The sequence below is a fragment of the Pan paniscus genome, chromosome 17 (genome assembly GCF_029289425.2).
Source record: "Pan paniscus chromosome 17, NHGRI_mPanPan1-v2.0_pri, whole genome shotgun sequence".
NCBI lineage: Eukaryota > Metazoa > Chordata > Mammalia > Primates > Hominidae > Pan > Pan paniscus.
This window is the reverse complement of record NC_073266.2, coordinates 27,900,348-27,927,904: the sequence shown is the minus strand read 5'-3', so window position 1 is coordinate 27,927,904 and position 27,557 is coordinate 27,900,348. Positions and strand designations below refer to the sequence as shown.

At 39.4% G+C, this 27,557-nt stretch overlaps 1 protein-coding gene across 1 annotated transcript; it reads left to right on the top strand.

The window, feature by feature from the left end:
- The first annotated feature begins 429 nt into the window (after nucleotides 1-429).
- NAPG (NSF attachment protein gamma) lies at nucleotides 430-27,271 on the top strand. The gene is made up of 12 exons (XM_003809334.5): nucleotides 430-712; nucleotides 5,320-5,387; nucleotides 7,260-7,344; nucleotides 8,077-8,094; nucleotides 9,004-9,034; nucleotides 14,292-14,401; nucleotides 14,518-14,584; nucleotides 14,859-14,929; nucleotides 20,858-20,936; nucleotides 22,817-22,896; nucleotides 23,486-23,615; nucleotides 24,596-27,271. Exons 1-12 carry the CDS (start codon nucleotides 657-659, stop codon nucleotides 24,737-24,739), a joined length of 939 nt encoding a protein of 312 aa, XP_003809382.1. The 5' UTR covers nucleotides 430-656; the 3' UTR covers nucleotides 24,740-27,271.
- The last annotated feature ends 286 nt before the right edge of the window (nucleotides 27,272-27,557 follow it).

Here is a 27,557-nt window from a genome sequence, read left to right as displayed (position 1 = left end):
GTACGCGACTTTAGATCCCTCAACTTCCCATTTAGAGCACTTATCACGGCTTGAAATATTAAAGCGATTATTTGCGTTGGGCGCGGATTATTTGACAGTAATCAGGGTTTACAAGTCTGTTTCGTTTCTTGACTGACATACGATTAATACCCAAAAGGCAGAATGGATAGAAGAATACTATTCTATCTGTCATACAGAGAAACTTCAGATGTAATAAATTATAAAGCCAATTAACCCTACAAACAGGATCCACAGCAGTTTCACATCAATGAAAAAGCAAGACTTCAAGAGTGCGGCAGTTTTTGTCTGCTGATCTTCCCGCATCTAAAATAGTGCCTGACACATATTAGGTGCTTTGCAAATATTGAATGAAAGAATACGCCCCATCAGTATCTCACCGCGCCTGCGCTAGATGCCCTAGGTGGGGCCAGCCTTGACGCGCTGCGCCTGCGCGATGTCTCTTTGCGGGGCGCACCGGCAGGCTCCCAGCCCCGCTTCGTCGCAGCGGCTTGGGCCCTCCGGCCCTCCGTAGCCGCTCGACTGTCGCGCTGCACCAGCTTCCTCCTCGGCGTTCCCACGCCTATTTGGGCGGATTCTTGGCGCCGGAGGAAGAGGCAGGGTCACCCTCTCTCCACGTCAGGGACCTGACTGTGGAGATGGCGGCTCAGAAGATAAACGAGGGGCTGGAACACCTCGCCAAAGCAGAGAAATAGTGAGTGAGAACCTTCCGGGGGCCTGTGTGTGGACGCCGGGTCCGTCTCTCACTGGCGCGGCCTTAGCACCCGGGGGGGCGGGAGGGAGGGCTCAGGGCTGAGGGGGCTCGGCGCGCTGGTGCCCGCGGGGCTGCCGGGGCTCGGTGTCCTCTGGGTCACACTCCCGGGGTCGCGCTCCCGGGGTCGGGGTCAGCTCTGCTGCGCCTCGGGCAGCGCCGTGGGTCCACCCCGCCGGAAGTCCGCTCCCCAGAGCCGGTGTGGGCGGGGACCCGGCGCAGTGCTGCGGGGCGAGGGCTTCTCTACTTGGGCGCTCCGCTCCTGAAGATTGTGGTGGGGGCTGTCTGTGCATCGGAGGCTCGTTAGCAGCATCCTTGGCCTCTACCTGCTGGGTGCCGGTCGCATCTCTTCCCCATTTGTGGCAACCCAAAATGTCCTCTGGGGAACAACATCGCTCTGTTGAGAACCACCGCCCTAGAAGAGCCCCCTGTGTGGAGGGGACCATAGGTTTACCCCAAAAACTCCTCGGTGAACCTTTGTCATCTGGCATTTTACTGTCCCTGTGGGCAGGGACTGTGCTTCGTTCGTCCTTTGATGTGTATGTCCTGCCACCTCTGGTACAGTACGTAGTAGGCACCCAGCAAATGTTTGTGGGACTGAACTGATTCTTCTTAATTCATCCTTTTGGCAGCCTCTTCCCCCCGTTTCATTACTCCAGTGCATTTTTATCTGGCAGTTACAGTTAATAGAAAGTCAGCATTGTGGGCCGGGCGCGGTGGCTCACGTCTGCAATCCCAGCACTTTGGGAGGCCGAGGCGGGCGGATCACAAGGTCAGAAGATCCAGACCATCCTGGCTAACACGGTGAAAACCGTCTCTACTAAAAATACAAAAAATTAGCCGGGCGTGGTGGCGGGCGCCTGTAGTCCCAGCTACTCGGGAGCCTGAGGCAGGAGAATGGCCTGAACCGGGAAGGCAGAGCTTGCAGTGAGCCGAGATCGCGCCACTGCACTCCAGCCTGGGCGACAGAGCGAGACTCCGTCTCAAAAAAGAAAAGAAAAGAAAAAGTCAGCATTGTGCTCTGTGGTGGGTGCTTCACATACATAATTTCATAAGCTGAGATCTTCACAATAAATTTCCAAATAGAGATTCTAATTTTTCGTAAGAGGAAATGAGACTCAGGGAAGCCTCATAACGACTTGCCCCCGACTGCGCAGGTGAAAGATCGCAGAGCCAGTTTTCAAACAGTGGAAAAACTCAAGCTCTATCACATGACTCGAGGCAGTCAGTGTGTAAGGTGCTGGGGCTCTCCTTGGTGCAGGAGGTTCCCACAACATTCTGCTTTCTAGTGGGAGCAAACGCAAAATTTGTAATAAGAATAGTGTGTGGAATAGGGACCACAAAAAAGCTGTATTAACTGTGCATAGGTAACCCAGAGGGAGAAGTTTATTCTGCCTGAGAAAATTTGAGGAGGAGATGATTTGTGAGCAGGGCTTGAAAAATACGGAATGTTTTAGACAGAGGGAAAATCTTGTGAAAGAGATTCTGTGCACAACCTGTAGTATGTATTATACGCGGGCCTGAAAATGTGCTCTGGGAACAGTGAATGTAGTGTAGTCACAGTGCCAGGGGACGAGCTGGAGTGAAAAAGAGTTGGGGCCAGACTGTGAAGGGACAGCTTCTCACATGGCTATTGTAGGCATCCAACCAGTGGACTCGGTTAGATTTGCTTTTGGTGAAAGAAATGTGGCAGCAGGCTGGGCCCAGTGGCCCATGCCTGTAATCCCAGCACTTTGGGAGGCTGAGGCGGGTGGATCACTTGAGGTCAGGAGTTCGAGACCAGCCTGGCCAACATGGTGAAACCCTGTCTCTACTAAAAATACAAAAATTAGCCGGGTGTGGTGGCGCGCACCTGTAATCCCAATTGCTCAGGAAGCTGAGGCAGGAGAATCCCTTGAGCCCTAGAGGCGGAGGTTGCAGTGAGCGGAGATCGCGCCACTGCATTCCAGCCTGGGAGACAGAGCAAGACTCTGTATCAAAAAAAATAAATCAATAAAAAGGAAAAGAAAAAGAAATGTGGCAGCAGTGTGGAGAATGGACTTTGACATAGTCAGTAAACGAACATTTACAAAGTTGTCTCTGTGTACCTGTACCAGCCACAGAGGATACTGGAGTAACCAAAAGTGGTCCCTTCTTCAAGAGCTTAGAATTCACAGGTGGGCAGACAAGTTAACAGAGGACTAAAAATAGGATGTTCAGTGCTAGAATAGAAGTATTCAGTGTGGTATGGTAGAGATAGGAAGCAAGGAAAAGGTAATATGCTCAGGATGCGGGGAATGGAAGAGGAGGAAAGGTGACTCTCCCATGAAGGTACTGCCAGACATGTTAGTGGGTTGTCGACTTCAGGGGAGAGGTGGTGATGGCCTGAATTCAAATAACAGTACAGGGGTAGGACTGGGTGATGTTTGTCAGTAAGGTTGACATGCTTTAATGAGGTGCCTACATGTAGAGATGAAGAGTTAACTCCTCGGTTTCTAACTTGGGAGACGAGTGGGAGAGGCCTTCAGCCAAGATAGGGGATATAGATTAATGGATGTGATTGGTGGGTAGGTCTGGGGCAGGGAGGTGGGGCGGGGAGGTGTGGAGTTCAGGCTTGAAGTGTTAGTTTGAAATGCTGCTAGACAGAGTTACTCAGTGGGTGGTAGGAAAAATGGGCCAGGAGCTTAGGAGATATTTGATTTTTCTCCATTTTCTAATGATGATGTAGTTCAATATTGCTGAGTAATTTTGTAAATTGATCCCCACACAGATGGTAATTTTGCTGTTTTCTTTTTTTCTGTGGAAATTGGTCAGTTTCCTTATTGATTCTTTGGAGAAAAAGGTCAAAAGGACTAACAGGTATGGCTGCTAAGCCTAAATTAGCTGTATATCTTTCTTCCTTATTAGTGGTGTTCATGTGACTTGGGATGGTTTGCCCAGTTTTAAACTCTCTAGGTCTTTCCGTGTATAGCACATTAGGTGACCGAATGATTGTATCTTGTTTTTAGTGGGATTTAAAAAATTATGTTAATATACAGAATGTAATGTTTATTATGGGATAGGAACAGAGGGTTAGCATTTTGCATATTGCATATTTCCTCAATTTTGTAGATTTGAGTAGACACACCACAATTTAAGGATATTATTTTTCTGAACAGTGAAATTCTTGGTAAGCTTGAAAAATTGCTTATTTTAATTTGAATCTTGTAACACTATATACACAAACAAATTTTAGATGCTAAATATGTTGAATAAATTTAATTGGCAAAAAATGTAACTGTAGCTGGCTGGGTACAGTGGCTCATGCCGGTAATTCTAGCTCTTTGGGAGGCCAAGGTGGGCGGATCACTTGAGGCCAGGAGTTCGAGACCACCTGGCCAACATGGCGAAACCTCTTCTCTACTAAAAATACAAAAATTAGCTGAGTGTGGTGGCACAAGCCTGTAATCCCGGCTACTGAGGAGGCTGAGGCACGAGAGTCACTTGAACCTGGGAGGCGGAAGTTGCAGTGAGCCGAGATAATGCCACTGCACTCCAGCCTGGGTGGCAGAGCGAGACCCTATCTCAAGAAAAAAAAAAAGAAGCTATGACTTTGTGGCAGTTCCCATGGCTGTCACATAATGAAGGCTGTACTTCTGAGGGCTCATACAGATTCCTCATCTTTCAGTTAAGATACTCCCCTGAGTCATTTGAAGCAAGCAGTGTTCTATGCAAGCAGGCCTTCACTAATTGAATGAAATTTAGAATTTAAGATGGTATGGGCAATTTTTATGCACACCCAAATTTGACAGTTACTGAATTAGTTTAAACTAAGTCTGAAATTATTTTAAAATAAGAAAAAAAATATTGAGGAAAAGGCAAGTAAGATAAGGATTCAAAATTGATTGTCCTTTGGTTTGGCATCCAAGAAGCCAGTAGTGATCCTGGAAAGCAGTTTATCTTGGCTTTTGTAATATCCTTCCCTTTCTGATTATCCTTCTTGTTTATGGGTGGCGAGTTTTCACTTTTTTTTTTTTTTTTTTGCCTACTTCCTCAGTTGTTTCACTGAATGATTGTATTCCTTAGTCTTTGTGTTCTCTCTCTGCAGTCTCACTAGGGGATCTGATCTCATCTGTGCTCTTGACATATGCTTATGATGCCTCCATTTATGTCTCTAGCCTCTTGTCTGTGCGTCAGTTTCATGAATCCCTCTGCTGTCGATACTGTGCTTCAGAGGTTCTAAAGCTTTAATGCACCTTTGGGCTCGTTAAACCTCAGAGGTGCTGTAGGCTTGGGATGGGGTCAACAATTTACGATTTTAGTAAGTTCCCAGGCAGTGCTGATGGTGCTGGTCCAGGGACCATGAATTGAGAACCTCTAGGAGGAAAACCACGTACCTGTGACAGTGGGAGTGAAAGAGGTGAGGTTGTGTTTGTTAGGCCTAAGTTTGGATGGAGGCAGGTGACACAGAGTTTGTGCCTGATGGTTTCTCCTTTTTTTTTTTTAAAGACCTAGAAGGTCATTACAAGCAGAGATCTGACTTATGAATGTGGTTGGTAACTCCTGTTAACTGTGTGTTTTTTTCATTCTAGCCTGAAAACTGGTTTTTTAAAATGGAAGCCAGATTATGACAGTGCCGCTTCTGAATATGGAAAAGCAGGTATTTTTGACTATAGTCCAGTTGCTCCAGTATGTAATCTTAAAATAGTCTGATAACTTCATTTCACCATAATACTTACTCATATGCTTTCTACAAGGCTTTAATAGTTAAAAAACAAACAAAACAACTGTGCAAGCCCTTGAGTTTTTTTCCACTTATTATTTTCAGATGTGTTGAGAGCTGAGTCAGAGTTCCTGGTACCTGCTGTCTATGACAGCAGGGATGGGGCGGGGTTGGTGATACACAGTAGTGGGTTTTTAGCGTTGCTTGTATGTTCTTTAACTCCAGTTATTTGAATACTATATCCATGAGTTTTGCCATATTTCTCTATTATACTTTCTATTGAATTAGGAGTTTGTTAAATTTTTTGTTAACCTCATCTTAAGCAGATATGCAAATCATATGTTTGCTTGGTATTTTATGTCTTTTATGAACCTCACTTTGAGTGTATCTGTTCAGTGTTCATGAAGTGTTAAGCTATATACATATTTTAATCAATTTATCTTTATATGAGATATAAACAATCTAAAATATGCAACAGAAAGGGAATTTACTAAAAATTTAGCATTCTGAATTACAGAATGATAGCTTTAAGCATATCTGTGATAATTTGGAGTATAAATATAACAAAATTTTGAAGTGCCTTGAACACATTTTCAGTTGTATTTCAGCGATAGCCCTTATCACATTTGTTAGCCTAGCATAGAGATCATCTGGGGCAAGTGCTTTTGGTTAAACAGCAAATGAGTCTTCAGTACTTTTATTTAAATCTGAGTAAATTCTGTTTTTTTGCATCATGCAAATTGTTTATGTTATACTTGAAAATTATTAAAAGTTTAAACTTTGTATGAATTTTATGGACTACTCATGCAAGGAGGCTTCTGTAGCAGAAGGGAACAACATTTTGCAAGTTTCCTCTGTGAGGGAAATTTAACACAGATTTGTTTTCTGCCCCTCTGAGATCATGAATTACATTCAAAAATAAATGTTTTAGATGAAATTTTCCCGCTGAAGCATCCTTTGTTTATTTTCTTTAAGGGCTTATGGAAAATCTATTTAATCAGAATAAATTTTTTAAAAAGCAACATATGGAAAAGCAGGGAGGGGAATAGCTTCAGTATTTGGTTTTCACATTTTATTAAAGAGAATTTTAAGAGTGTTTTTAACAAATAGCACTTTTCTTAAAGCATTATGCTTTTTGCTTCTTTGTAAGCAACCCTTGATAAGTTTTCCAAAATTTGTAAGATCATATGTTATAAGCACTCCTGTTTTGTTTTGATGATTACACTTTTAAAACAGCTTGCAGTATACTTTAGCTGTTTGAACAGTGAGACATCTTTTTCATAGATAGTAAACAGTATAAAAGATTGTTTTTTTAAAAAAATGCATTGTTAGACATTTAAAGATTGTGCCAAAAGGAAGGTTTATTATAAAAAACTGTTAAATGTGCTTATTGGCCTTCAGTTTCTACCTAATCGAGTGACCTATACCCAAAATACCGTTTAAAGGTAAAACTGGTGAAGTAAGGTGCTGTCTTTTGTGACTGAAGAATCTGCCGGTTACTGGGGAGTATTGGGGAGTGTTGGTGTTAGAAAGACTTCTTGATTTTGAGTGGAAGAAACACTGATTTGTTGCCAGTAGTCAACAATTAAAAAAGAAAAAGTTTTAAAAATACTCGTAAGTTACCAATAATCGGAAAAGTTGTAAGGAAATTGCTTTAGAAAAAAGTAATATTTTATAGTTTTAGGATACTTCCTAAGTATTTGAAGTAAGTATGTTTGTAATACTTCATATAAAATGCAGATTTCAATAATGATTCATTTGAGGTTTTTAATGATGGAAATAGAGAGTCAATTTTTTTTTCTATTTCAGCTGTTGCTTTTAAAAATGCCAAACAGTTTGAGCAAGCAAAAGATGCCTGCCTGAGGGAAGCTGTTGCCCATGAAAATAATAGGGCGTATCTTTTTCAACTTTTAAAAAGAAATTAAACAATTAGATGATTTTGACAAGCTGTTTTCTCTTGCTGTAAATTTACTACCTGTGAAGTAAAATGTTTTTAAATTAGAAAATGATTAGAAAAATTCTGTATTTTTAAACTGTGAAGGAGCGTTTATAATGAAGTTTGATTATAAGGTCCACACTGGTTCGCAGAGCTACAATACTTACTTTCTATTGTTTGTGATTTTACTTGATGATGGTTTTACTTGGGATGAAGTAAAGTAAATCTGTAGACATGTGCTGAAGAATGAAGAAGTAGCACAGGTATTGAAAACGCGTGAACTACTGTATCAATTTTTTTAAATACAGTTTTCCTTAGGTATTTGAAATAAAAATTATTAGTTTAAAACAGTACATTTTCTTGAGGTGTTTGCAAACTTATCAATAAAAAATGTTTCTCTTATTTGCAAACTGTAGTCATAATAACTTTGTACTTCAGTAAAACTTCAGATTATTGCGTAATAGAAATAGTTTAAAATCCGTGCAGTGTTTTGTTAGTGGTTTTGGGAATTATGTAGTTTTAAACTATATCGACAGGTATTGAATTACTTCTTTTTTACCTGTTTGTAGGATTTCTCTTTTGGAACCAACTGGGTCAGTGATTTAGTTAACTGTCTTTAAATAGTTGATCTACAGAAACTATTGATTTTTTTCTTTTTTCCTTAACTTTGACTTCGTTACTTCCATTCAGTCTTTTTCATGCTGCCAAGTAAGTATTCTTCATGTTTTCATGTATTTGCAAATTATGTTTTAAATGTTGCTGTTTTTCTGTAGGTTGGTAATTTTTTCCCAAATTATAAATTTTGTATTGATTTAAATAATAATCATTTCTCTTTGCTTCAGTTTTTACCTAAACCTTAAAAACCAAGACTTACTCCTAACTGTAAGATGTAAAGAGTTTAAATTAAATTTGCCATAATATTTTATTAGGAGCATTTTGTTCAGTAGCCTATGGGAAAATAAGTTAGGATCTCTTTTTTCCTCTGTTTGATAGTTAATGGTGCCTGTGGAAATGAAGCAGGAAGCTTTCTCTTGCCTTGTGGAGAGTAGTTATTTGTTGGCCGAGGCAGGCGGATCACTTGAGGTCAGGAGTTCAAGACCAGCCTGGCCAACTTGGTGAAAAACCTCGTCTCTACTAAAAATACAAAAATTAACTGGATGTGGTGGCACGTGCCTGTAATCTCAGCTGTTGGGGAGGCTGAGGCAGGAGACTTGCTTGAACCTGGGAGATGGAGGTTGCAGTGAGCTGAGATCGTGCCTCTGCTCTCCAGCCTGGGCGACACGGCAAGACTCCATCCCAAAAACAAACAAACAAACAAAAAAACTTAGGTTTAGGTTTGTCAGATGGAAATTAATTTAACCTTACTGAGCCTTACTTAATTTTGCGTCTGCAAAATAAAATCTCTTTAACTCAAATGTCTGATGTTCTAAGCCATTATTCCCCACAAAAAAAGAATAAAAAATTATATTGTGTGGTAATGTAAGCCTGAAGTGATACGTTGTGTATGAGCCCATTGTAATTGAAGTCACTTTCCTTACCAGTAGTTCCTCACCAGAAAGTTTCTTCTACCCCTTATTTCGTTAAGATCTCATCAGAGAAATTATATTCTCTTTGCAGAGCTTATGAGCAAGCTGGAATGATGTTGAAGGTCAGTAATGTTATGTCACAATTGTTGTGTAGGTAAAATGAATTAACTACAAGGTGTTAAACAAGAATTTATGTTGAAGTTGAAAAGCTTCCTTACTGTAAGGCAAGAGGTGCTAAGTTAAGATTTTCTGTCCACGGTAACGTTAATTGGACCCGTAGAATACATTCTGTACGTCTTAAGGAATGTTAAAAGTGAAATTTAAGAGAAAATGTATTGGAGTGAACTGGGAACACTAATGTTCTAAGCTCTATAACCAGGATAGATGTGTATTGCTATAAAAAGAGCTCTATGGGAAGTTTCTCTACTTTTGAGAAGGACATCTAAATGTAGTAAAATTTTATAAATATTAAAAAATTATCATACATGGGTTATAGAAGAGATTTTTACTTATGTGAATAACAGTTGGCAGCAGAAACAACCACAGATTTAAGCTTTTGCTACTTTAATTCATTCTGCATGGAATATTCCAACTAATGTACCTGTGCCACTGTTTGTACTTCTGCTCCTCAAAAGCAGGCCAGGAATTAATGTCCTGCTGTGGTGAGACAGAACATACTACTTTATGATGCTGACTTTCAAAGTATGCCAGCTGGCAGTTGAAATGAAGTTATTTGTCTTTCTTTTTTTAAAATGTTTTTTCCTAAAATGGTAAAAGCTACTTTCAAGTATTTATTATAAAGCTTTGTTTTTAAGAACTTTTACCTTAGTAAAGCTTTTGTTTTTAATTTCTATGACTTTTATAATGTGAACTTACTCATTTTTTTAGTGAACACATGCTCATTGTAGACAATAAAAAATACCGAAAAGTTAAAGAATGTTAGTAATAGCTGTTAACATACTCAGTTTAAAAGATTTTATAGTCTTTGACCCAGGAATTTCAATTCTGTGAATCTATCATCGAGAGAGAGAGATCAAAGATTTATGCATCAGATTGTTTTTTGAAGAAATGGCAATTATCTAAATTTTGAATAATAGGAAAGTGAGGTTGGATGTAGTGGCTCACGCCTGTAATCCCAGCACTTTGGGAGGCCAACGCGGGTGGATTACCTGAGATCAGGAGTTCGAGACCAGCCTGGCCAACATGGTGAAACCCTGTCTCTTCTAAAAATACAAAAATTAGCTGGGCATGGTGGCGGGCGCCTGTAATCCCAGCTACTTGGGAGGCTGAGGCAGGAGAATTGCTTGAACCCGGGAGGCAGAGTTTGCAGTGAGCCGAGATCATGCCACTGCACTCCAGCCTGGGCAACAGAGCGAGACTCTGTCTCAAAGTAATAATAGTAATAGGAAAGTGTTTAAATAAATTATGATGCTTCCTTATTATAAACTATTATATATCCATTGAAATAAAGCTTTTCTGGCCAAACATGCAACTGAATTGGTATTTGGTGCTGCAAGTTAGGTTATTAACCACAGTTCCTTTGAAACCATAGAGTTTCTTTTACGGCCAAAGAAGCTGGGGATCTGCTCTGGTCTTCTTGTGTCTCATTTTCCTCTGAGAATTAGGAAGCTCCCAGGTGGCTGTTACATTCTTAGTGTACTTCATGCCTGTTTAAGAAATGCTCAAACACTCTAACTCTCACAGCCTCAGTTTATATTGCAACAGCTGTACTAAGACTTGAATCTTCATCAAAAGTTATTATTCAGGCATCATTTCCATTGCTCAAGTATCTATTTAATTTGAGGGTTGGAAAGGCACTACTTTGAATGAAAGAAAATTAACTTACTGGATAGGGAAACAGATGAAGGAAAATGCTTTCTGGCATTGTCTTATATTTAAATTAAATGCCTCTGGACACTCTTGGGAGCGCAGGACCCCTGAGCTACATGGTCCACAATTCTGTGGGCTAAAATTTCTACCAATTTGTCATACAAACCTTCACACTGATTCACCAGAAAGGCTTGGGGAGTGCCATTTTGTAGACAGATGCACGAGGGAAGCCACAGAAACTTGTTGGATCAACCTTTGGTTCTGTCACTTGATGACTGCTGTGATTTCATATCCTGTTTGCTCCACTGGCACACAGCCATTGAAAATAGGCGTATTTATGGTGGAGGGTATAACTTTCAAGTAGGCAGCTCATCATTTTTTATGGAGAAGTATCAATAGTGTGGTTGGACCTCTTACTCACAGCCTCACTTGATTTTACGCAAAAACAGGAAGATGTAGTTGCTAATTTTTAAACAACAAATAGGACTCGGATGCCATTTTTACTGCCTTCTAATGTATTTTTTGCTCTATCTACTGGGTAAAACTCATGACGAATAGTTCCTGTGGTTTTTTTATCCTCCCAAATGCTTTTATGTTGTAGATTCACATTATATATGTAATTAGTGGGTAGGTATATTTGGGGAGGAAATACAGTTGACCCTTGAACTACCCAAGGGTTGGGATGCCAACCCCTTGTGCAGTTGAAAATCTACATATAACTTTTTACTCCCCAAAAACTTTACTAATAGCCTGTTTTTGTTTTTTTGAGACAGGATCTTGCTCTGTTGCCCAGGCTGGATTGCAGTGGCACAATCATGGCTTACTGCAGCCTCAACCTCCTGGGCTCAGGCGATCCTCCCACCTCAGCCTCCTGAGTAGCTGGGACTATAGGTGCATGTCACCATGCCCTGCTAATTTTTTAATTTTTTTGGTAGAGACTGGTTCTCGCTGTTTTTCCCAGGCTGGGCTCAAACTCCTGGGCTCAAGTGATACTTCTGCCTCAACCTCCCAAAGTGCTGGGATTATAGGCATGAGCCACTACCCTACTACTGACTGGAAGTCTTATCAATAATATAAACAGTCAGTTAGTACATATGTTGTATGTTGTATGGAATATGTTTTATACTGTATTCTTAGAATAAAGCTAGAGAAAAGAAAATATTAAGAAAATCGTAAGGAAGAGAAAATATATTTAGTGTTCTTTAAGTGGAAGTAGAGCATCATAGGGCTCTTCATCCTCATCATAGTCTTCACGTTTGGGCTGAGGAGGAGGAAGAGGAGGAGGAGGAAGAAGAGGGGTTGGTTTTGCTGTCTCGGGTGGCAGAGGAGCAAGACAGTCTGCGTATAATTGGACCAGCACAGTTTAAATCTCTGCTGTTCAAGGTTCAGTTGTATTCTTTAAAAGCCAAAATGACCCTCAGGACTAATGTGTCTGAGAGAGATTTTGTTAGGTTTACCTCCCCTATTCATTCAGATATTTTTCAGCAGATATTGTAGACTCGGATTCTTTCATTGACTTTTGGTTTTATAACAAAAATGTATTGTTTTTATTTTTTCACTGAGGTTTAGAAATGCATTAGCATTTCATTCTGCTTGAGTGAATGATAGCAGTCTTATTTCATACAGTATCTTTCAGTCTGTGTTATTGTTAGTTTCCATAGCTAAATAATAAAGTTATGTTTTGGGGTTGGCGAAAATGAGACCAGTTTTGTTAAGGGTATCCTAATGAATTTGTCAACTTAGCAAGGGACTGAATAGGCAGATTTGTAAACCACCCATGAGATGTCAGTGTGGAGCCTACCTTAAGATACAGCAAGTCAACACTAAATAAGTTGCTTATGTAAACTTTATAACTAGCTTTTAAACGGTGTTTTTTTTTTTAAGTTTATTTTTAAAATGTTTGATTTGGAGATATTAGACATTAGGGCTGCATGATCCTGAGATGTATAGATTAATAGTAAGATACAGAATTTATCAGTCATGGAAGAGGGTTGCAAACTCAGATGAACTCAGGGTATAGAGGAATAACTAAAATGAATGAGCAGCTGGGACGTGGAGGGCATTTGGAAGTGAAGAGCGGGGAGAAGCGCCAGGAGGTGCATGATCATGTGGCGGGACAGTGCTGCCCAGCCCCAGCCTGTTGCCATACAGGGATGCAAGCCTGCTGATGCCATAGCTTTTGATATTTTTTTGAAGAAAGCCATAAAACAATTTTCATGAAAGTATCTAACTTAAAAATACTGCATGGATCAAGCAAAACACACTTGGAAGTGAGATAGAGTCATTGGGCTGCCAGTTTGTGATCCTTGGCATAGGTCTTGTATGTAGTAGGGACTTGGTAAATGTTTAAAGAATAAGAAGTGCTTAGAAAACGGTAAAGAGCAAGGTTTTTGGTTTTTTCTGTTTTCATAGATTTCCCAAAGGTCTGTGAAGTGATGATGAACTCTGTGTAGAAATTACCTGGTACCTTTTTGGTTGGGTTTAATGAAGCTTGATTGGGAGAGTAATCATGTGAAGCATTTCATTTTAAATATATTTATTGCTATACAATGTTTTTGAGTCATTTACTTTCATGAATTAGGGATAAAATAATTGTATTTCATATCCTTTGCCCACTTTTTGATTGGGTTGTTTTTTTCTTGTAAATTTAAGTTCCTTGTAGAAAAAGAAGACATACAGCCAACAAACATGAAAAACAGCTCATCATCATTGATCATTAGAGAAATGCAAATCAAAACCACAACGAGATCTCACGCCAGTCAGAATGGCGATGATTAAGAAGTCAGGAAACAATAGATGCTGGCCAGGCTGTGGAGAAATAGGAAAGTTTTTATACTGTTGGTGGGAGTGTAAATTAGTTCAACCATTGTGGAAGACAGTGTGGGGATTCCTCAAGGATCTAGAACCAGAAATACCATTTGACCCAGCAATCCCATTACTGGGCATATGCCCAAAGGAACATAAATCATTCTATAAAAACGTATGTTTATACAGTAAACACGTATGTTTATTGTAGCACCATTTACAATAGCAAAGACATGGAACCAACCCAAATGCCCATCAGTGATAGACTGGATAAAGAAAATGTGGTACATATACACCATGGAATACTATGCAGCTGTAAAAAAGAATGAGATCATGTCCTTTGCAGGGACATGGATGAAGCTGGAAGCCATCATTCTTGGCAAACTAACAAACACAGGAACAGAAAACCAAACAACCGCATGTTCTCACTCATACATGGGAATTGAACCACAAGGACACATGGACACAGGGAGGGGAACATCACACTCCTGGGCCTGTCGGGGGCTGGGGAATAAGGGGAGGGAGAGCACTAGGACAAATACCTAATGCATGCGGGGCTTAAAACCTAGATGATGGGTTGATAGGTATAGCAAACCACCATGGGACATGTATACCTATGTAACCTGCACATTCTGCACGTGTCCCAGAACTTAAAATAAAAAATAATTGCATTTCAGATTGTTAACTCTGTTTTTCTTTAATTGATGCATTTGCTGACCTGTCTGCTGTATCCTTTGCCCAAAGGAGATGCAGAAACTACCAGAGGCCGTTCAGCTAATTGAGAAAGCCAGCATGATGTATCTAGAAAACGGCACCCCAGACACAGCAGCCATGGCTTTGGAGCGAGCTGGAAAGTGAGTGTGAGATGGACAAGTCTCTGCATAGAAGTCTTGTCTTTTTGTTTTAAAGAGGTCCCTGAAAAACAAGTTTTCCATTTCTCATATAAGACACGTTTTCTTGTCTGATTCAGGCTTATAGAAAATGTTGATCCAGAGAAGGCTGTACAGTTATATCAACAGACAGCTAATGTGTTTGAAGTAAGTTTGAATCTTATTTTTTTCTTTAATTACTTAGACTGTTTAGGTCAATAATATATAGGAAAATAGAGAAGTGCAGTGGCTACTTTTAAAACTTTTCCCTGCTCACAGTTGCACGCTATTTCTTTTCTGTTAGAGAGTAGTGAAATGAACTAGCAGCTTTCGTGTTCCCCCCTTGATCCAGTGCCATTACTTCTTTACAAAATAAATATTAGGGGATAAAAACATTTCAACGTTAAAGCAGCCAACACTTGTTTTTCTTTGATTCCTTCAGAATGAAGAACGCTTACGACAGGCAGTTGAATTACTAGGAAAAGCCTCCAGACTACTAGTACGAGGACGTAGGTATGTCTTTAAAAACTATTGCTGTGTGTTTAACTATACTTTGAATCCACATTTGGAACTGGAAAGTAATTTGGGGGATAGCTTGTTAATTTTTTGGTATAAGCTGTAGACACACCAGGCCACACAATAGAATATTAACATTTACTAGACAGTAGGCACACTGAATTAGATATTAAAAGATCTGCTGTTTTTTGAAAGTGTAATGCCCAAATTTATCATGCACTGTGCTTTTATTGGTTGAACCCTGGCTCAGCAACATGAAAGGGAACAGTTTCCTTCATCTGTTACTTGGTTGGATTATAATATCTCTCTCAAGGAAAAATAAGAATATTAGGATAAATGACAAAGATGCATAAACACTCACCCATGAAAATTGACAGGTTCTTGACAAATAGTGTCATTATTAGAATATTTACCTTGTTATCGTTTCACATATGACCTGAAGCACAAATAGTTGAACCTCAGAAAGCTAAAATCCTATTGGGATTTCCTTTTGTTTTTTTACTTTATCTCAGTTTACTTTTAGTAAACAATTTTTTTCATTAATAAAATTCTGTCTCAATAATATTTAAGATAAACATCTCTAGGAGATTGTAAGTCTGCAGATATCTTAATTGAAATTTGTCCAAAGCTTCCCAGTAACAGAAAACACCCAAGATCCATTTAATATGTCAAGGAATCAAAATAGAAATGACTGATGAATCTATCCTATCTGAGACTGAATTAAATTTTTTCTTCATGAAGACTGCAGATTCTGAAATACAATTTAAACCGGTCTAGAGTAATATGAGAATAAATTAATCTAGAATTAACTATTAAACAATCTCATTTAGATTAATTTGTTTGTAGGACCTTCCTTCACTGAGTAGTATTTTTTTGTCTAAATGGAATAGAAATTTCATTTTGTTTTTAAATTAGGACTTTAATCATGAAGGAAAGTTTAATTTAAATGTCAGTCCGGGGTCATTATCTTTATTCATCTTATTACTTACTCGTCGCTTCCCAGAAATCAGTGAATGAAATGCTAACTCTGACAAATCCCAACTTAAAAATGGTTCACTTTAGTTTCTGAAAGTGTTTGTTACAGCAGCAGAGCTGTTCTTGGTGGTGGCGCTATGGCTGTGGCAAAATAGCTGAACTGTGAGGTGATACCAAGGTTCTGACTTGTGAGCAGGGGCCCCATGTCTTAGAAACAGTGTCCTTCATTCTTTTCAGGGCAGCCAGGAGGCAAGTTTTAGCATAGTTTACCTCCTTTCTCATCTGTTCTCACCTCCTGATGCTCCCCGACAAGACTCCCAGTGCCTTTCTAGAGCGCTAAGCCCCTTACTATAAGACCCCATGGAAGGTGAAGGAAGTGAAGTTGCAGGAAGGGGCAGAAGTTAAGGACAGCCCTGTGTGAAAATCCAGACTGCATCAGCTCCCCTGAAGTATTTCTGCTTTCCACATCTTCTTTCCTTTTGTTTCTCAAGGTATAGATTATCTAAAGCTGTGTTGTAGAGGGAGTAGCAGGAAAGGAGAGAGGCCAGGATCTTTTCGGGGGAGGTCAGATGAGGAATGTTTTCCAGCTGCCTGTGCATATTCCTTTAGAAAGCTCCACTAGGGATGGGGGCCACCATCATCCTCAAAACATTACCAGTGTTGCCAGTCGGTTTGGACACATCTGATGAAAGCCATTGTTTTAAAGCAATTACTGCGTTAAATTCTTCAAAGCCTCAGCAGAGGGGAGAATGCTAGTTGAGTGAGCAGCAGAAGTGAGAATGCTGCGTAGATGTGCTCAAAGGGCACATTTATAAATCTAGGGCTTTTATTCGTGACTTTGTTTTATTGGTTTTTTTTTTTCTTTTTAGGAAAAATGTATTTTAAAATGGTACTTTCTACTGTGCTCAACAAAAATGTTATGGAAATATATTTTTGAAGTGTATTAACAATATAAAAATTAATTTAAATTTGTGCAGGAACATGAAGGAATTTGATCTTTTGAAAAGTGTTGCTGGGTATCTTGGTATGAAAAAATTAAGTCTACTGTCATGGTACTTCTATTGGGAACTTAAATAGTGCAGGGTAAGAAAAAACATGCAGCGTTTATAGTGATGGAGACATTATTGAGATGATTTATGTGATAATTGAAAATATTAACTGTGTGCTTAGATTATTATTTGATTGCATCTGTTGCCTAAAAGAACTAAACAGGTGGTAATTTTATGCTTCACACCAGCAACATCTACTAATAGACTGTGTGGCATGGAGTCTAAAGTTTTATGTTTGTTATATTTAGTTAGTGCACTTATGTTTTTACATTAACATGCGTCCGTAAGATGTCCTAATTTAATACTTTCTATGTTAGTGTAGCAAAGAATCTATTTAATATATTAATCTCTTGCTTCTCCTTCAGTTTTGGAGAGTCAAAATTCAGAAGTGATTCATAGTTTCATTTAGATTACATCTGGGAAAAGTCAGTCCAAGGCCAGTGCCCTTGTTCCTTTTTAGAAAAGGCCTTTCCAGGCTGGGTGCAGTGGCTCATGCCTGTAATCACAACACTTTGGGAGGCCGAGGCAGGCAGATCACCTGAGGTCAGAAGTTCAAGATTAGCCTTGGCCAAATGGTGAAACTCCTTCTCTACTAAAAATACAAAAAGTAGCCGGGTGTGATGACGCACACCTATAATCCCAGCTACTCGGGAGGCTGGAGAATCGCTTGAACCCAGGAGGCGCAGGTTGCAGTGAGATTCCCATCTCAAACAAAAAAAAAAAAAGAAAAGAAAAGAAAAAAAGACCTTTCCAGCAAGTTGATCATGACCTTGTGCCTCTGAGAGAAGGTCTGTGCCTCTGAGACAAGGTGTGTGGTCTCAGTGAACCCAAATCCCTCCTAGAAGATTCACTTAGCAAAGAAAAGAGCTGCTTCTCACCAGTTGTCTGAGACAGTCACTAGATCCTAAACACAAGGAGGGTTGGGTGTGTATATGTTCAGGGGTGGGATGTGTGCTATTAAGGAGAATCACTGGGTTTCTGTCTTGCATAACTGTTCTGTCCATGGTGCCATTAATAACTGAGATAAGGAATATAGAAACAAACTTATCGGTGATGATAATAAACTTAGCTGGGAATATGACACATAAACTAAACATTTCTGTAGGTAGTTAAAAATAGGTTTTGGAGTTCAGGAAATAGTTGGGGCCAGAGGAACAGTTTGAGTTGTGGTGTAGAAGGTGTCTGTTGAAAGCTTGGGGATGAATGAGGTTCTGTGACAGTTTTCTGCCATTTGCACATAACTTCTGTGGGGTTTCAATTTTGTTACATTTGGGGAAGATAAAAACAATTTATTCTTTTTTCAGCAAAACCAGATTCTTGTCATTTTGTTAGGAATATTAAGTATTACCTGATGGAAAAGTTGAAAGCATCTGTGTTTCATTATAATAAGTAACTAATACTTTTCTGGATACATTTAAAAATAGATGGCTTTGTATGCTAATTTCATGGCCTTTTAGCAAAGTCGATCAACTTTTTCGACTACAAACTCATGTAAGGGCTTGGCTCTTTTGTTAGGTAACTATATATTAGCACATAGAAATGCTATCATTATGTCAAGGAAATAAACAGTTTATGCGTAAAGAATGCACCCTTTATAGTTAAATATATGAAAAGTTTAAAATACTGAGATTGCTAATAGAATGATATAATCTAGACACGACGGGCACAGAATATTCTGACCGTAATTTATTTTATAAAACAGGATCTGTTATAAGCTCGGGGTCACAATTATAAATGATACAGATACATGTAGCTGTAGTCCGCCTTGCATTAATTTTTTATTTCTGCATAGCAGATTGCTACAAACTTAGCAGCTTAAAACAGTACTCACTGATTAGCTCACAGTTTCACGAGGCCAGAAGTCTGGATACAGTGTAGCTAGGTCCTAGTGTAGCTAGGTAGCAGAGCTAGGGTCTCACCAGGCCGAAATCAAGGTGTCGGAGGGGGCTGATCTCACCGGAGGCTTGGGTCCTTTTCCAAGCTCATTGATTGTTGGCAGAATTGATTTCCTTGCAGCTGTGTGGAAGAGATTCCTGTTTTCTTGTTGCCTGTTGGCCAGGAACTGCTCTCAGCTTTGAGTTCGCCTTCAGTTCCTGGCCGTGTGCCCCCATTGGTGGTTCACAGCATGGCAGTTTGCTGCTAATTAGAGACATCAGGAGTACTCTGGCCTCTAACTTAAGGAAGGGCCCACCTGATTAAGTCAGGCCCACACAGACAGTGATTCACTCGAAGTCAGCTGATTTGTGTCCTAATCACAGGATGGCCCATCATATTCCGAGGGTCACACCTACACTTAAAGGGGGATTATAGAGGAAATGTTTACAAGGGGCAAGAATCGGGAGCACTCTTAGAATTCTGCTACCAAACCCAGCTTATAAATTGACTTTGTTCCAAAAATTTATCAAGCTGACCTGTGGAAATTCAGAATGCATTTCTCCTATGAGTGTCACTTTATAAGGCACTAAGTTGCCAGCGTGCATCCCATAAAGATTCAGTTTAACTCATGATGTAAGTAGCCATAATAGCATAAGCCAAGCCACTGTGTGTGTGGTGTGTGTGTGTGTCTGTGTATACATGCCACTATTTTTAAAAAGATAACATACAGGCTGGGTGCGGTGGCTCACGTCTATAATCCCAGCACTTTGGGGGGCTGAGGCAGGTGGATCACCTGAGGTCAGGAGTTTGAGACCAGCCTGGCCAACATAGCGAAACCCCATCTCTATTAAAAATACAGAAATTAGCTGGGCGTGGTGGTGGGCGCCTGTAATCCCAGCTACTCGGGAGGCTGAGGCAAGAGAATCACTTGAACCCGGGAGGCAGAGGTTGCGGTGAGCCGAGATCTCGCCACTGCACTCCAGCCTGGGCAACAGAGTGAGACTCCGTCTCAAAAAAAAAATAAAAAGACAGAAAAATAGAGCATATAGCATAACAAGCATAACATTTTTCTATTTTTACTTTGGTTTACAATACCACTTACCTCCCTTTGAATCCCGATAGTACAGACTCTTGCCCCTTTTGGCTGTTGGTTGTGTGTATTCCCAATGCCCAGACCCTGGTAGTTTCTCCCATAACCGTGGACTGTTATTGGGATGAGAGCAGTGGCTAAAGACTGTACATTTCACTCAGTCTCAAGTTGTACTACTGAGGGAGTCCTGGCATTTGGAGTATACTCCTGCTTTGCAGGGAGGGGAGGTTCAATTAGGGTTTGATGGAATTAGGGCTGGGGGAATGAGAAAGGGGTAAGGGCCTGGAGGGTTTGGGGGAAAAGTTTTCGTGACCCCTTTCCTTGCTTTCATCTTCATTCTGCCATTGGGCAAAATGGAAGAAAAGGAGAATGTATGAGGGTCAATGGAAAAGATGAATGTTGAAGACTGAAGATGCAGGAAGGCTTTTGTTTAGGTCTCTAACTTGCCTCCCCTCTGCTGCCCTTTTAGGCACCTCAGAGCTTGCTAGGGCCACTGGGGCAGCAGCGGAGTATGTGATGGAGGGACACAGTGGGGGGAAGGCACCGAGTGCCCTGGGTGTCTGGATGTTCTTTCAGTCGGGAGGAAAGAAATCTTGGGTGATTTAATCGAAGATCGTCTCAAGTACGTATCACGAAGAAGTCGTGACACTCGCTATTGGACAGTCCTTACTAAGCTTAAAACTCCCCGTTTGACTTAACCCATCCTTGAGTTCTTTTGCTTTTTCTGTCAGCGTGCAGCCTGAAAGTGGGGAGTCAGACATTTGAAAGGTAAGCCAGATGAGCAGAGCATGTGGAAACCTGGGTCCTGGGGCAGCTGCTAATAATACCTGTCCTCCTGGTGTCTCTACAATCTATGATGTCAAGTACATTTCACAGGGGACCTCTGCTATAGATCATTTAGACCTGCTTGTTTTACATTTCTGCGTTTCGTTTTAGGTTTGATGAGGCGGCACTCTCTATTCAGAAAGAAAAAAATATTTATAAGGAAATTGAGAATTATCCAACTTGTTATAAGGTATTCTTTGAAAGTGTTTGTTTTTGGTATTACATTAGATGATTTTTTATACTGGTATGAATAAGTACTTAAGAAAGGATTCTATGGGTATTTCTATGTTTTTGTAAAATAATACTTCATGGGCCTCTATTTTTGACCAAGATAGAGTAAGCCCACTACAGCTTGTTTCTCTGCTGATTACAGCTAAACTACTGGATAAAATACAAAAGCAACCACCCTTGAACTCTGAAAAGTAAATAAAAACAGACTAAGGAGAGGAGCAAACACGTGGAGAAACAACCACCATGGGAATGAGTTTCTCGGGGTTTTTTCCATTTCCTCTTGCAGCATTCATTGCCCTGCCCTGAGAGAAGCCCACAGTTGTGGAGCTGGGCAGCAAAGGCTGCAACAATGAAAACTCCAAAAGAAACCCCGCCTTTCTAACCAGCACTGGGAGAAGAGGTCCCATTGTTTTCCTCTCCTTTGGCTTTGCTCCAAGCTTGTCCCAGGCATGGAGCTACACTGTGATGATGGCTCAGGTTGATAAAACTCCACAAGGACCCCAGTCTCTTTTGCCAGAGGAACTAGGAAAATGAGCTAGAGAGCAAGGAGAAAATTCCGGAAAGGAGAGAGCTGGAAACGGAGTCCCCTGAGTGTGGATGTGGCCCACACAAGTCTTGGGTTTACTCTTCAGCTGTGCTGAGACAGGCCTCAAAGTAGCAGTGCAGCGCAAAGCTTGGAGAGCTAAGATTTCATCACTGTCGAAGTGTTGCACTGCCCTCTGAAGGGCTTATGCATGGAACAGGCCCAAAGCCACATAGCAAAGGATTTGAATTAAGTGTAGAACTTTCATCCACCAAAAACAAGGCACCACATGTAGTCTGAACCTACCTGCTGAAAACATCTGTACTCTCCTGAAAATTAAGCAGAGGCTGTGCAGCATCACATTCACAGTACAATCCAGAATTACTCAACATGCAAGAACCTGGAAATATGACCAGTTTTCAGGAGAAAAGACAACTGATGGCAACCCGGCAGTGACCAGGGTTGTTGGCATTATCACATAAAGACTGAAGCAACTATAAGTTGCTCCATGAGGTAAAGATAAACACAATTGAAATGAATAGAAAAGAGGACCTGTTTTTTTTATAGGAAAAATTATTTTTATAGAAACTATAAAAATGAACTAATTGGGAATTTTAGGACTGGCAAATACATTATTGAAGTAAAATAATTGGATAAGCTTAATCTCAGAGATGACAGAAGGAAGACTTTGTGAACTTAAAGATAGATCAGTAAAAGTTACCTAAACAATAGAGACACCAAAAGATGGAAAAATACTTCATGAAGACCTATTTTTCCAGTAATTTATCAGTCATATCCTTGATCTTATTACTACTTTTATTGTTGACTTATCAATACTATCATTGTTTCTGTTATCTGAAGTTTTCACTCATACATCTTTTTCCTAGTTTATTTTTAAGGATTCTAAGTATCATTGTGGTGTTACGGGTCCCCCCCACTTCTTTTTTATTCACTTTTCAAGCTTGAATCTGTGTAGATATTTGAAAGAGATATCTTTAAAACGTGGTTGTGATCTAAGGCTTGTGTCAAAGTGCGGTCCGCAGACCAGCAGCAGGAGTGCCCCCTGGAATTTGTTAGAAATGGGTGAATCCCAGGCTTGCCCCTAGCAGCCAAATTCCAGGACATGAGAGTTGGAAAAGTACTGTTCTAGGATATTTCCCCTCGGGTGTCCCGTGGAAGTTACTATAGCATTTATAAATCTCTGTTTATACAAACAAAGACTCTGAAAGTTAAACTCCAGGTGTTTTCAATACTGCCAGGTTATTGACTTTATTAAACAGATGTAAATTTGACCATGATCCTCTCTTTTGTTGTAGAAAACAATTGCTCAAGTCTTAGTTCATCTACACAGAAATGACTATGTAGCTGCAGAAAGATGTGTCCGGGAGAGCTATAGGTAAGACGTTGTCTGGGCCCTCTTGACTTGCAGTGGCGACACCTCTGTGTCTACAACTAAGATTGCTGCTAGGACACATGTTCCTGGCCATGAAACTGTCATTTCTAAATCTTAGGAGTGCTCATCTACCATTTCATCTTTTACAGTGGGTGTTTTACACCTTTTTTTTTTTTTTCCTTTCCTGTATTTTTCTCTAGGGGACCTCCACAGAAGTGAATGACTTTAGTCATTTTAGTCATTTTATTTGCCTTCTAAGAAAAAAAGAACAAGAAAAAGGGGGAAAAAATTATCAGATTTATGTTACAGAAATCAAAATGAGGAATTTTCTCGGTGTTTAACATGAGCAGTCTTAATCTCAACACTGTTAACATTTGGGCTGGATAATTCTTTGTGGTCGGGCCTGTCCTGTGCACTGTAGGCTGGTTAGCGGGATCCCCGGTCTCTGCCCTCTAGATGCCACTAGCATTCCCACACTTTTAAGTACCAAAATGTCTCCAGACAGTGTCACATGCCAGGGGCAGAATCATCCCTGCCTGAGATGTGTTCTTTTAAGGAGAAGGTGAAGACGTGTGATTTGTGCTTACTGCAGCATCCCTGGGTTCAATGGCAGTGAAGACTGTGCTGCCCTGGAACAGCTTCTTGAAGGTTATGACCAGCAAGACCAAGATCAGGTGTCAGATGTCTGCAACTCACCGCTTTTCAAGTACATGGACAATGATGTAAGTGGACCCATTTGCATAGCTTTCATCTTTTCTCTTGAAAGAAAGAGGTTTCTAGTGAGATTATTTTTTACCCATGTACTTAAGAGATTTTTTCCTACCTCTTTTTTTCTTCTCAAACTACTACTCATAAGGAAACTGACCACTTGCATTGAATTTCACCATAGATTTAGATAAAATAGATGTTAGTTGTGTGGTTTATAGCCATTTACTCACCCATCTAACTCTGTTGACCATATATATATTTTAAAATTGAGGCTTATTTCTCAACTTTTCCTCTATCTGTTGTCCTCTGTAGGTTGCTTTTATTCATTTCTTTTAGACGGACTCTCTGAAAGAGGCCCATTCTGTAGTGGCCTTTGTAATTCAGTAGACCTATGAAAATCTGTGAGGACTAGCTATGTGTTGCAGGTCATTAATTATCTCTAAGCCTCAGTTAATTCATTTGTAAAAATGAAGCCACTAGTACCTGTCTTGCTGGACTGTTGTGAAGAATACATTAGTCAGTGTGTGAGAAATATCCTCACATGATGTCTTGCACATAAAGTGAACCATGACTATAAGTTTTTATTTTTTCTCATTTGTCTTTTTCAGTAGATTTGTAAGTACCTGTTTGGCCTTAGGCCTTTAGAGTATCATCATAGTATCAGATCAACTTAAGGCCTTCAGTTGTTTATTATAATGATATATGTAGATAAATTTTTTTCTAAGTAACGTCTTACATAGGTTTTGAAAATATATATATTTTTAAATTTTTAATTAAAAAAAATTTATAATTGAAACTTTTACTAGTTGTGTACCTGTCCCACCATGGTCATGAGGCATCTGGGGAGCAGCATTGTTGGGCTTTGTTTTTCCATCTGAATGGTAGAATTGGTGTTCATGAGAGTGGGGAGCCAGGCTGTGTCTTTTTAGAGCTGAGTAAAACATGTTAGGATTCTAGTTATCCAGCTTTTAAGAACATGTTCTGTTGTTGACAGTATGCTAAGCTGGGCCTGAGTTTGGTGGTTCCAGGAGGGGGAATCAAGAAGAAATCACCTGCAACACCACAGGCCAAGCCTGATGGTGTCACTGCCACGGCTGCTGATGAAGAGGAAGATGAATACTCAGGAGGACTATGCTAGTATTTTGCTTGCTGAAAAGAAAAGGGAAACAAAGGTAAAATCCTGACATGCCATTTCAAGGACTTGGGAATAGATTAGGGATATCCGTACTTCATTACAGTCATGATTTTGGATCCTAATAAAGACTAGTTTTTAGTTACCATCTTCCCAAATCACTCATTGTATCCATTACCTGTGAAGCATATCTTTTTCTTTCCATAAGAGCTTTTCTAAGACACCAGCAGGAATTAACAGAAAATCTACTGTCATGTTTTAATACAGTTGATTAAAAAATTTGCAAGCCAAATTATACATAAATTATGTTCTAAACAAAAGGGGTAATAAGCATAGGTATTCTCTCTTGGACACTTGTAAGTTACCGTTAGTGAATTGTTTTTTACGTTTCATTTAATAATTGCTGCTAAAGGTGATGTTTACTGATAAATTATTTAAAAATTTTTTTGTTTTGAAAAGTAAATTTATCCCCCATGATGTTAGATACATTTAAATTATTAAGTCTTTTCAGAGATGAGATGGGGACAGGAAGTTATTTTGAGCCTTACAATATTATTTAGCCCAATAAAAGATGCATTGAAGCTCTTATATATTATGAGTTTGAAAAATTTTGAAGGTAGCATATTGAAGTGATCTATAAATATCTTCAGTCCTCTCTGAAGTGTGGGTATTTCTTCTATCTAAAAAATACATACAGTGACTGTCTTCAAATCTACTTGGTTCTTGACCAAATAGGAGCTAATGGGTAATGAATACCTTTTTGTTTGTTTGTTTGTTTCTTTCTTTTTTTTTTAAGGGTCTCACTCTTTTGCCCAGGCTGGAGTGCAGTGGCACGATCATGGCTCCCAGGCTAATGTTTTTATTTTTAATTTGTAATTTTTTTTAAATTTTTTTTGTTGAGATGGAGTTGCTCCATGTTGCACAGGCTGTTCTCAAACTCCTAAGCTCAAGCCATCTGCCTGCCTTGGCCTCCCAAAGTGCTGGGATTGTAGACATAAGCCACCTCACCCAGCCTATGAATATCTTTCTAACATTGTAAGAATGAGGTAATGTTTCCATCAGTCTAATACAGATATATTTCTTCCCTCCAAAACAGTTTATTTTGATTGTTTATTTTATTTTGATTGTAACTCCGTCATAACTTGACATGGAAAATGCTATATACTATGAAAACTTAGCTGAAAGGGAAGAATTGTTTTAGAAAGACAATATTTAAAACACCGCACTGCCAATATATTGATCCTTTATAGTTATTTCCTAAAATGCTGTTTTCGAAACATTCCTTTTTCACCCTGTTGTGTGGCTTAGACCCATCTCATAATCTGTTAATTGGAAAGAGGCTACAAACACCAGCAGTGTGCGTTCTGCAGGTACACGCTGCCAAAGTAATTTCCTGCTTATTCATGTCCTGTCTCTGTCTCTTTTAGAGTCATACCTTATTTGAGTATAGGTTGCTTAATTTTGCTAGACTTTCTGAAAACACTAAGGTGGAGTATCAGAAGTGATTTTAGTCGCAGTTCTTCTGTGTAGAATAACATCCTCCTTTGGGAGGTGGTCTCGGGTGCATGGATGTTGGTATACAGTCTTTATTGTAAGTCTGATACAAAATGCTAATAAATTTAATGTTTTTCTTCCTTAATTTATTGGCATAGTTCTTCAGGTAGCATCTCATTTTTATTAATGATATTGGGATTAACTATGAACAAGTTATATGTAGACATTTGCATTTAAGGACATTGCAGTGTTTCAAAGATCCCATCATTGCAGCTTGTATCCTTTAGATCCAATCAGAAACTTCTGGAGTCTTACATTAACGCTCATTTGAGCTAATTAGTAATCTGTTTAAACAGATTTGGCAATACTTTAAAGATACTGTAGACTATTTATGTATAGATAGATCATATTACCCATTAAAGTCTTGGGGAAAAAATTTTTTAATTTTACTCTTCTTATGTACTGAAAACTTTTTTTAAAAAAGGTGATGATGAAGTGCATTCTGTAGCAGCAGTGCAGCTATGCTTTAAACCACACAAAAGGCTGTGTCCAAGTGCAGCCTCCTTCACCCTTCCTGCCCACGGTGAGGATTGAATAACCAGGACTTGGGGATATTGTTTGTTGTCAGGGTTATTCTATGTAGTAAGGAATATTTGTTTCACATTTATACATTTTCTTTTTCCACTCACGTAAGTTTCTATCTTGAGAGCATAGTCCGAAGTGCAAAACTTGGTGTTTACAAGGAAAATTGTCTTCCAGAACTCCACTGTCATCACTTTCAACAAAGTGGAAGTTTGCATGAATATGCTCAGAATCTAATATTCAATGTTCTGTTACATTGTAAGTGAAGTCCAGCTACAAAATAGATTTAATATATTGAATTTATTTGTACATATGCAGAGTATGGTATTTCTGTATGGAATCTGCTTTATTCCTATTTTTTCCAACTCTGATGAGTAGAATATTAAATGTGTTGTTATGGAAATACAGATTATTGCTTCTATAGGAAGATAATTATGAAAATAAAACCTGAAACTATATAAATATAATTGTTCTTTGTATTATTTATTTTGTTTAGCTTGTTTTAATTTTCTTTTTTCCAGGGACACATTCTCTTAATTATATGACTTCAGCATTATTTTACAAGGACAGTATTTTGTTATCTGCAGTTGTCTTTTCTGCTCTTTGGGAGTAAGGTACCTTTGGGAATTTAAACTGTTTGAGCTTCTTAAAATACCAGTCATTCAGTTATTGTAATACTACATATACTGCTGTTTGGTGAGATGAAAGACTAATACCTCTTCCAAGAGAGTAATTCTTTGATTGGGTT

What these genes read in the sequence shown, in the direction of transcription:
- NAPG (XM_003809334.5), top strand. Translation starts at nt 657, where the DNA reads ATGGCGGCTCAGAAGATAAACGAGGGGCTGGAACACCTCGCCAAAGCA. An exon ending in TTCTGAATATGGAAAAGCAG is followed by an intron (nt 5,388 to 7,259) that starts GTATTTTTGACT and finishes TTTCTATTTCAG; the next exon opens with CTGTTGCTTTTAAAAATGCC. An exon ending in AAGCTGGAATGATGTTGAAG is followed by an intron (nt 9,035 to 14,291) that starts GTCAGTAATGTT and finishes CTTTGCCCAAAG; the next exon opens with GAGATGCAGAAACTACCAGA.